The following is an 11,518-nucleotide window of genomic DNA, read 5'->3' as shown; positions in this document are numbered from 1 at the left end:
GCAGATGGTATAAACTTGTAACATCCTATTTTTTGTCCTTTGATGTTAGGTAAGTAGTATATTTAATTCAATCCCAAATGCTAAATTGTGAAGTGTATATAAATCTTTACCTTTGAATAATCTACGTGAAGGCGCAACAAAAAAGAAAAGAGATTCCAATTTATTTTCCATGCAAAAATAAGAACTCTGCCAGGAACAGACCTAAGAAACAAAGGTACATTTGATTGTGACACTTCCACTCAAGACCACTCCACCAACATTCACTTTTTCCTTTTAAATTCCAAATTGGTTTTTTCTTTTTTCTTTTTTTCACCTCATAATTCAGTCATTCAAATAAATTTTCACTAGGGTTTCTCTCTCTCTCTCTCTCTCTCTCCATGCATGGCCAGTAATCTTTTTTGGGCAGTGTAAAACAGCATTAAAAAAAGGGAAAAAAAGAAAAGAAAAGGAGCTTCAAGATTAAGAAACTTATTCTTCCTCTTCAAACCCTAAAAATTTTAATAAAACAAAAAGAGAGAGAGAGAGAGAGTGGGGAATGAGAGAACAAAGAACAAAATAAATAACAAGCCCCTCCTTTATCTTTCCGTCTCCTTCTGATCTCTTTCTCTTTCTCTCTTTCTCTGCAACTACACTCCCTTATTGATGTGATTCTCCACCAACATCTCCAAAAGAAACCCCATCAACCTTTAGAAAAAGAGAAAGCTCTAATTAAGAGCCATGGTTTTCTCATCCATTCCAGTCTATCTGGATCCACCTAACTGGCATCAGGTAAGGGTTTTCTTCCAAATTTTTCTTTTTCCTTAGCTTCTTCACCAAAAAAGCTAAAAATAAAAGATAGATATTCCCATATCCTTTTTTTATATCTTGAATATACCTGGTATTTGATTTTTTTTAGCTTTTCAATTTTACAGCAACCAAATCATATTCATCAACCTGCTGGAGGTGGAAGTGAGAATACTCAACTCCCACCTCCGCCGCCACTTCCAACTATTGGAAGTGGAAGTGGCGGCGGAGGTGGTGGTGGTGGCTCAAGCTCAATTAGGCCAGGTTCCATGACTGATAGAGCTCGGCTAGCCAAGATTCCGCAGCCTGAGGCAGCCCTCAAATGCCCTCGATGCGAATCAACAAATACTAAGTTTTGCTACTTCAACAACTATAGCCTCACCCAGCCTCGTCACTTTTGCAAAACCTGTCGGCGCTATTGGACTAGAGGAGGTGCACTAAGGAACGTGCCAGTTGGGGGCGGTTGTAGAAGAAACAAAAGGAGCAAAAGCAATAGATCAAAATCTCCTATTACAACAGGTCACCAAGCAGGGTCTAGCTCCACTAGTACAGTTTCTTCCAATTGCTGCAACAATAATGATATGTTAAACCACATGCCCCCTCCTCCACCACCACAGTTGCCCTTTTTGCCCTCTTTGCATCATCTTAGTGATTATGGTTCTGGGGACATTGGCTTAAATTTTGGGGGATTTCAGCATCCAGTAGCAGCAGCAGGCAGTGGTAGTGGTGGCGGCGATGTTGAATTTCAAATTGGTAATAGTTCAAGTGGTGGTGGTGGTGGTGGTTTATCAACTGGCCTCTCTGAGCAGTGGAGAATGCAACAAGTGCAGCAATTTCCTTTCTTGACCAATTTGGAACCACCAATTGGGTTATTCCAATTCGATGGTGAAAATGTTCAGCCGCCAAGCTATGTAGGAATAGCTGGGCAGCTCCGGTCTAAGCCAATGGATTCTGGGGTTTCTCAGATAGCTTCAGTGAAAATGGAAGAAAGTCATAGATTGAACTTGTCAAGAAACCCTTTGGGTACTTCTGGAAATGATCAATACTGGGCTGGTAGCAATGCATGGACTGATCTGTCTGGTTTCACTTCTTCTTCCAACAGCCATATGTTGTGATTTTGATCTTTGTTTTCACCTCCAAAACCCCACCAAATCTTTGCCTTCTATTTTTCCCGGTTAAATTAATACAGGTTCCACTAAAGAGTATTGATCGTCGTCTTAAAGTTTCATTCAACAACCCTAACTTGGCAAGTTTCCAAAACAAAGAATCTAAGAAGGTGAAATGGGAAGGCTTGATCTATTCCATGTTATCTGCTCAAACAACTTAGAAATGGTAGGCTTCTTGTCTGAATTTTCTTGCTGCTGTGTACTTTTTTTCTCGTATTTTATGCTTATGTTTATAGAAGTAGGAGTGTGTTCATTGAGTCTGGTATCTGACATGAAAGGCTAGAATGCCATAACTTGATCAAATGCACGGTGTACTAAGTGATTTTCCTTGAGACGATATGTGAAAATGTGTCCGTTTGGCTTTTCTACACCCGGCTTTTCTTTTTTCTCTGTACATATATACTTTTTTTATTGGTAAGTTACAAGGTATCCATTGGATTTTAAACCTATGATGTACCCTCCATCCTATTATTTTGTGAAAAGGAACTATTAGTTTCGTTGTTTGTGAGATGAATAATAGGCAAATAACTACCACTATGTGGAACTTATTTGACTAATTAATTTGAATAATAGTATGCCACCAAGACTTCTTGTTCCCAACTAGAATGTTGAAGAGAAGATTTAATTTGAAAATTCGTGGTTCATATTGTTGAAGATTCTCTCATTCATTTAATTCTTGAGCAGCATTTGTATTAATAATTCATGGCATATAGAGTACCAATCTGGCAGTGAGATCCAACCAAAGCCATCTTCCAAAAAGTGGCAAAGAAGTCAGTCCTCATGCTTTGGCTTTCATGACGTGTAAGACTCTCCCCACAATGTCATAGTCCTACACAAATTATGCAGATAAATACCCTTAGAAAAAGGGTTGAACCACTTATCTATGCAATTAATTACTTCATTATTCTATTATAAGCTAATACAGTTTTCAAAATTTCCTTTTCTGGTTGGCCTTCAATGGTTCAATGCTTTTTGCTTGATCTTTCATGCTCATGAAAGTGGTCATGGATGACTTGCTTCACCATCATCAATAGAACTCTCAGTTTCTTTATTAATCATCTCTGAGGCAATTCCAAGTTCCTAGATATATGTCTTGGTCTCATAATTTTAGGAATTTTACCTGAGGTTAGTAATAATTAACCCTCCCAAGAAAAACAGTTGGGAGTAAATATAACGTTGTGCTCCATGCTTTTAGACCAAGTGTGGAAGTGCGTGAGGGTTTAGCAATAATTTGTATTTAGAATTATGAGAGGTAATTATTTTGTTGTTTTGTGTGAAGAGACTAGAATGATGATCTAATTATAAGAAATTTTGACCAAATGAGAGTTCGTACTTGTTTGTTGTATGTGAAATGAGAGTGGTAGAAATGTAAAAGATATAGTTGAAGAAACGCCAAAATCCCACTTAAAACCATGCAAAGACACCAATAGGGATTCTCACTTGTAAGTTGTAAGGAAGCTAACCTATGACCGAACCAAAGGAGTCAAAAGCTTAACAAGAACAAAAAAAATTCCTTCTTTACCTAAGTCCAATTTGTCATTATTGCTTATTAGGATTATTATTATGCCATTATTGTAATTCTAATGGGATTATTATTTTTTAAGAGAATGGAATCTGCTGTGGATTTGCTTTTGCAATAACCAAGGGTAGTTGTTTACTAAGTACTAACACGGAATAAAGCAGTCACAGTATTGTCAAAAAAGCAAATCTCTCTCTCTCTCTCTCTACAGTGAAGATGGTTTTCTTTGTTGGTTGGTCATGGAGAGTTCTGATAGGATTGGATCCCGAAATTGTCGATTGGGAATGAGATAAAAAGAAGTAAAAGAAGTTGGGAAAAAGAGAAATAGAAGAAGAAGAAGAAGAAGAAGAAGAAAGTCTCAGCGCGGAATTCCAAGCTGTTTATTATGTGTGTATGTAATGTATTGTTGTTGATGCCCACATGTATAGGCGTGAAGATGTTCTCTCTGTTTCCATGGCAGCTTTCTCTTTTGTGATGTCCTTCAAATCTCTCTTTCTCTCCCTTTGATTCCAATCTATGCTCTTCTTGGTTCTCTGGCCTCACGTTCTTCCACATGTGCTCAATCATAGACGTGGTAGATTCTTGATCATTTCTAGAATCCTGACTAGGAAAATATATATATTGCATGCACCAAAAGAAAAGGAAAAACTATAATTGGACTGTAAAGTATCATGCTTAACTGTTTATTCTGACTCAATATCCTTCTCTTTTCGGATTTGGAATTCATTGTGTGAAACACGTTGTTGATGGTGTTTGGCTTGGGTTATTATTTGATTTATGTGATTAATCTATCCAATGTCTACTGCGCATAGGGAAAAAGTCTTAACATTAATATGGTTGCAGTTGGAAACATGAATATTAATGGTGAAGTTCTTCACAATTAATATTCATGCCCAGGGATAATGTTTGTCTGGATGGGATAAAAGATATAATTAATCCCTTTTAAGTATAGATGGACTAGGTTTACATGGTCTCTTGAATTCATGATAATGTAATAGCAATGGTGATACTGTCAATATCATTAATTACGACCTCTACATTGGGTGATAGTGTTGTATTGTAATTTTGATATTATTAAGGGTCATGCTATCGAGTATCTTTAGAGTATTGATTAATAATTTATTTTAGGAAAGTTTTGACACCACTTTTATAGAAAATGAAAAAAACTGTCAAAATATTAATTTTTTTTTTCCAATAAAAACTTTCTTCAAATAAATTATTAACCAATATTCTAAGGGTATTCGTTAGTATTTTCCTATTACTAATAGTAAATGTGTTAACAAAATCTTATTTTAATTAAAAAACTAAAATTTAAAATAAAAATAAATTGACACATAATATATTGGAGTTGGTAACTTGGTAGAGTATAAAGTAGAACATTATGCATGAATGGAAAGGAGAAATTTTTTGTCAATTAATATTACAAATTAATTAATAAGGTTTACATGTAATGATATCAAATATAATGTGTAGTATTCAGCATGCTTGCTACTCCATGTGTGTGCATCTAAATTCCTATGGTGAATCTAAGTGATGCATATATCTTAATAATTCAGCAGTCACATCAACAAAAACTGTTTCATTGTAAGATTTATAATACCCCAAGAATAACTTTATAGTTTAATTTTTTTTAAAAAAGAGTGTAACTTTATAGTACACCAAATATTTCTTATGTTAGAAATAGTGATAAGCTGTTGATAATAAAAGTAGCAGCAGGGTTGAGGTAATTAACCACTAATGTTTTTTCCCCTTCTTTTTTTGGGAAAAACGCTAGTTCATTCTTCATTTTGTCCCACTTTAGGGGAAGAAAAAATAAAGAGAAAATTCGAACCACAAAAATGCCAAACATAGTGTTGTTAGGGATGAGGTGGAACCCAATTTTTTCGTGTCTATAGTCTATAGTGGTCAAGCATGGTGGAAATCATTTTTCCCTTTCCTTTCACTAATCATTATTTAATAATATTATCTTACAGGCATGTTGCATGTATATCACTGGGAAATTGCATGGCTTTGTCTCTTCTCATGCGCGCATGTAATCTCTAAGATTACATTGGGTGCATGGTTGATTTTTATCATCTAATGCAACAACAATGTAAATGGAAGATTTCGTAATGAAGCACTAATTTTCATTCAAACCCATAGCTTCCTAGCTAGTTCAGTGTCATGTCACTAATTCCAATATATATCCATCCATGTCTTCATATGCACAGAGAGAGAGAGAGAGAGAGAGAGAGAGAGAAATGTTTGACCAGCCTCAATAACTAAGAAACATAGCCTTTATAAAAGTGAGAGAGAAGACCAATCCAATAACAAGGAAACAAATGTAGCTTTTACAAAAGTTAGAGCTGAGAGAGAGAGAGAGAGATGTAGTTCTGCCTAAACTCGATTATTTTACATTCGAAGAGCATGATTTTTTGGCTCAATTAATTGAGCCAATATATTGCTTGGCCGTTATCATCTTATAATGTTGGGGCATCTCATCTTCAATTTTTGATTTGAAAAAGACATAATTTGCAATCAAATCAAAGAGGCCATTGGGATAAAATCTATATCTAGCTAAAGATCGTTCATTTTAATCCACTTTCCCGATGAGTAATGTGTGCTTTTAAGTCTTAAAGCGATATATGTTTATGGTAAGTCTCATATATATGTAGTAGTTTGTAGAGTTGTAGGGTCTGTTGATTTAGGTTAAATTTATAGGCTTAAATTGTCAAGCTTATGTATAAGTTTAAAAAATCTTAATTTTTTAAGTAGAAGTACAACTTTACATAGCTTATATGTTAAACAAAATAAATTAAGGAAAATAAGCTTAACCAAACAAACTAAAAGTGGGAAGCAATTTTAATCTTGGAATGCCATCATTAGTAAGCATATATCTTCTTGAAGAGTGATATTATAAATCTCCACTCAATTTTAGACATCCCATTCCATTGATTTCCATCCATGACGAGTCATACTCATATCCAAAACCTTTATTTTATTTGTTTTTATTTAAAAGAGATAAAATATAACTATTGGTTGCCAAGAATCTAAAGTTTGTAGCTAAGTAGACAATAATTTTAGAAAAATGTTATCTTTACAATAATTTTATAACAAAGTTAAAGTGGTAAACTATTATTGGTTCTAATTTAAACTCATTATTAAAATTATTTTTTTTTACACACTTGTAACAAACAATAATAGTCTAACACTTAAGAATATTTGCTATGAAAGTACTGTAAAAATATTGTAGATATAACATTTATTATAATATTGTAATTTATGATTTAGGAAAATATTCAAATACTTCAATGGAATGGAGGTAAAAAAGAAAGAAATTTATAAATAAAACCTCTCTTTCATGTTGTAATAAATGTATTGGTAAACTATATATTTGGTCTTTATTTTTTACACCATATTTTAATTTGGTCCCTTTCAATTGTGTCAAGTTAGTTCTTAACTTTTCAATGTCGTATTAATTTAGTATCTGTCGTTATATCTTGGATGAAAATTAATAACATGAAAAATGACCAAAACAAAATTTTAGTATATTGCTACATCAACAAAAGCTAATTTTTTATTTTGGCCATAGACGTGTCATCAATTTTCATCTAAAAATTAATGGCAGAGACTCAATTGACACGGTATTGAACAGTTATAAATCAAATTGACACAATTGAAATGTTAAAAACTAAATTAAAATATTATGTATAGAATAAGGATTAAATACATAATTATATGTTAAAAAAAGGTTTTAACAAATGTTGTCTTAATTTCAAAGTAACTTCGTGATATTTTGGGTGAACTCTCCGTGCCAGCAGGCAGCATTTGGAGACTTGGGAGTGTCGGACCTTAGCACTTACTCAACTTATTGGATGCCACTAAGCAAACAAATTAAATTAGACAATAATTAATTATTAGTTAATTATATACGTGTTATAATTATATTCGCCCACGAACTTTGACTGAGATAGACCAGTAGTATGCAAATTATATGTGGATGTAGCTCTTGTCAAGTAATTAAGGAACATAAAAAAAAAGGCTTTAATTTCTTCCTGTGAAGGTGTAGTAAGATGAGAGGCCCATGAGGACTCTTTCCACAAATTTCAGTTTTAACACTAATAATTACTCTATATCCTACGAATAATAGGGCCCTACCTTTTTTTGCTTTTTCTAACTTGTGTCATGTCTCACTTTAATCTTTAAGTTGATTAGCCTCTAATTTGTTAGATTACAAAGATCATATTGTCTTACAAATCCACTTTGTAGAGTTAAATACTAATTATCTCACTATATTTGTCTTTATGGAGAGAATTTATTTTACGGTAAGAATTTTATTTTTTATATTTAATATTATATATATTATATTATATAAAATTTTAAACAAATTGTATTTTAAACTATAAAATATTAATTTAAAATAAAAAATTTGTTACTTAACTTATTATATTTTTTTTTGCTAAACTTATAATATTTACGTGTAAAGAGTGAAGACCCTTTAATGGTTTGTACCTAAGTGACTTAGCCTAGTCAGCTAGAGCTTCATATAATTATAAAGTTGTAGGAACTGGATTTAGCTCTTGAGCCCAAACGATTAGAGGACCCTGGTTCAAATAGTCTAACACAATGAATTTGTAGAAAGCGGGTTGTAAGACTAGGCTTTTATGGGTTAGATAACGTTCACTATGGGCAAAAAATAATAAGGAAACCAGGAAAGACAAAAGGCAACCACAATATTGTGCAAGAAAATTTTCCTCGGCTCAGTCTGAGGAGACTGATTCTTGAATATATCACTATAGGACTTGTTTATAGTTTCAATTCTTTGTGCTACAGTGTTTTTCTCTGCTATTTTTTCGATCCCTCCTCTCTAGGGGACTTTTTGTCTTATATAGACCATTTTAGATGATTCGGGCCTTCCATTTGTTGATCATGTAAGTCACTACTCAAGTGCTAGTTTCATCAGGCACCTTTCCAGAACTCCTGTGAGATGTGACAACCAAGGTAGCACTGTTTAAGGGTGTTCTCCACATAAATGCGGCCAGGAGGTTTGATGGAATGCATTAAATGGGGGTGGCAGCCACTGTCCCCTTAGCATGTTAGGGCTAACCCTTGCTCCTAGCCCATTTCTCCATAGTATGTCCTCCTCTAGTGGCGTACTGCTAACGTGGCCCCCCCATCCGAGAGTGGGATCTTCTCGGAATTGCCCTTGCCTCCTTGGCGTATAGCACGACACGTGGCAACGCTACTTTACCAAACTGCTGCATCCCACAATAGTATATAGCATTTTTTCCCTTAAAATTTGATTCCAAAACATCATGTTATTTAATTTGGATAGGTATGTTAATCCAATGTAAGAGTTAGGTTATAGGTTCAATAATTGGGTTACTAGTCGAATTGTAGGGTTAAATGAAAATTTTTAAAATATTTTTTAAAAATCACAAAATAAATATGTAAATTAAAAAAATAAGCATACTTAAATTAGTAATTAAAATTAAGTTTAAAAACTAGCCAACTAATACAATTCAAACTTGAGTTTTCACAAGTAAATGTAAAATAAAAACGTGATAAAATAGTATCAAAGTTTGTTAATTAAAATCTTATTTCATTACATATCTTAAGATTCTAGGAATAAAACGTATTTCTCAAACTCCTACTTATGTAACTAGCTACTTAGTCCCATGGATTAATAATATAGTCTAAAATTGAAATTCTATCCTAACTAAAAAATCTAGCACCAACCTCATTATAAAATATTTTGTTTTCATTATGATTCAAGTTTAGAAAACGGCTTTCCAATGAATCTATAAAGGTAATTTTGTTTAAAACTACAAACTAACGGGGTGAAAACAACATGTTCAAGTTGCATAGGTTGCGATTAAAAAAAAAAATTATTGGGTTTTACCGGTTCAATGGTATAAGTGGTCTAATTGGGCTGACTTAGGTACTAATTCATAGGTTTACTAGTTAGACCGGCCCAGCCAATCTGTGGTAGTGAAGAGCTTCTTTATTTTCTTAGCCTCAAATGGATCAGTAGTACCTCACATAGCCATAGGTGGTCCTAGCTTGTTTACGAAAGTGCTCAAGTGAAACCTAAGTTGGATCTCTAGGAACTTAAAGATGGTTTAGGGGCAGCTGCTGCAGCGACTTGTTGCTACTTTACAACTTGGGCCTATTGCTCAGTGGTTTGTGCCTGAAATTTAAGAAAGAATTGGATGCCAATGGGCTCATATGCTTTTTAGCTTCGGCCGGGTGCGTTGATCCATCGAAGTTCGTGATCAAATATATTTAGGAGGGTGACAAAGAGCAAGAGAGGGAGCAATTTGGGCTGGGCCTATGTTATGATGTTGAAGCCGCTAATAATTTGATGGGTTGTTTAAGTTTCAATTTTGATGGTTAGAATAACATTGAAGCAAATTAAAAACGAAAAGAAGTGAATTGATACAATTCAATTTAGAGGGATTAGATTTTTTTTTTTTAGAGAGAGTTTTAACCTATGGCGTCCGTTTCTGATGATAACTCTTTATCATCAGACAAAAACACCAATCAATTTTTGGTGTAGGTAGGGATTGAATTTCAAATCTCTTATTCAATTATTAGAGATTTTACCAATTGAGTTAGCTGGAACCCATATTTAGAGAGACTAGATTGAAACTTAGTAATAGTATTTAATATATGGAGTATTTTTTTTTCCAAGTAAAACTATTTCTTCTTATATCTTTGGGGACTTCCGATTAAACTATTGCTTCCCACATTATATATTAGTAGAAATGTTTTCTGTCAAATACGATTGGGTCATGCCATTTTAATAAATAAATAAATTACGATTGAGTCATTCTATTACATTTATTTTAGCAGGTCTGGATAAATTCTCACTCTATTCTTTTTCAATAATTTAATTGTTAAAATATGGGAGATAAAAATTTAAACTTTTGTTTCTTTTTATAAAGAATATTAGGTCTTTTGTTTTGTTTTGTTTTTGAGAATGACAAAGAAAATGGATGTTGTTAGAGCATTCACATCAAGGGTTTTAAAAATTTTAGCATTTAACATCTAAAAAACTAACTTTATAGCATTTAATACACCATTTTACAATACACCCAACATCAAAAATTCTATTTTTTTTACCACTTTATTTAAATATTCTTTCTTATTCATTTTTTAATTCTCTCTCTCTCTCTCTCTCTCTCAACCTAACAGATCTAGAACCTTCTCCCTCTCTCTAATCTTCTGCTCTCAAACCCGTGCTCCATGACTGACCACCAAACTCCGTCTCTAAACATCAATGCTATCACTCCATGGTGGTTCTACCCTAAATCTCATCCTCTCCATATTCTCGACCTAAAAACCTTCTCATACCTAAAAACCTTCTCTCTAAAACTAAGCTCTCCTTCTAAACCTCCATGACCGAAGCTTTTCAAGCTAATCACCTTCAACCACGACACTCAACAACCTCATTCTCTACTCTATCTTCGAATTCAAACCCGATCTGAGCCTATCTCTCCCTAAACTTTGATCCTTTCGATCTAAAGGAGGCAAAGCCTTTCCGTTCCACAACGGAACCTAACTAACGCACACGATCTTAGCAATGGATTTGCAATGAGATTCTAAGGGTTTTTTAGTGGTTTGTTGCTGGGTTTTAGGGCTATTTTCGGTGGTGTGTGTAGATGGAGTTTTAGGATTGATTTTCAGGGTTTTGGAAGCTGTTTTTCTGTGTTTGTGTTTGTTTTTTGGTTTTTTTTTTTTTTTGTTGTATTTTTTGGGTATTTTTAGTGAGGTTTTGGGTATTTGTATGTGTTGATTTTCTGGTTGGGTTTTTGTGCGACTGTAGTCGGATATGATTTACAAAGGGTAATTTGAGGGTCTCTATGAGGTTTTTCTTCGTAGAGTTTTTGGGTAATTTGTTGGGATGTTTGGGTGTTTCTTGTGGGCTTTTAGGGAAGAAGATGGTGAAAGAGTTGGCTTAGATGTTGAGAGAGAGAGGAAGAAGCTCGGGTGAGATGGTGTGACAGATGAGAAGTGAGAAAGGAGAGAGAAGAGACTTGAGACGGAGACAAGCACGGGAGAGAGAGAA

The 11,518-nt window shown here is 33.9% G+C and overlaps 1 protein-coding gene across 1 annotated transcript; it reads left to right on the top strand.

Moving 5' to 3' along the window:
- Positions 1-533: 533 nt before the first annotated feature.
- On the top strand, positions 534-2,367 carry LOC142638621 (dof zinc finger protein DOF3.6-like). Its single transcript, XM_075812668.1, has 2 exons — positions 534-768; positions 912-2,367. Exons 1-2 carry the CDS (start codon positions 718-720, stop codon positions 1,896-1,898), a joined length of 1,038 nt encoding a protein of 345 aa, XP_075668783.1. The 5' UTR covers positions 534-717; the 3' UTR covers positions 1,899-2,367.
- Positions 2,368-11,518: the final 9,151 nt, after the last annotated feature.

Source organism: Castanea sativa, chromosome 6 (assembly GCF_040712315.1).
Source record: "Castanea sativa cultivar Marrone di Chiusa Pesio chromosome 6, ASM4071231v1".
Taxonomy (NCBI): domain Eukaryota; kingdom Viridiplantae; phylum Streptophyta; class Magnoliopsida; order Fagales; family Fagaceae; genus Castanea; species Castanea sativa.
The sequence above is the reverse complement of the archived record's forward strand: the minus strand, read 5'-3'. Positions and strand labels throughout refer to the sequence as shown.

Coding starts and splice junctions, on each gene's coding strand:
- LOC142638621 (XM_075812668.1), top strand. CDS start 718: ATGGTTTTCTCATCCATTCCAGTCTATCTGGATCCACCTAACTGGCAT. Junction 769..911: donor ATCCACCTAACTGGCATCAG/GTAAGGGTTTTC, acceptor TCAATTTTACAG/CAACCAAATCATATTCATCA.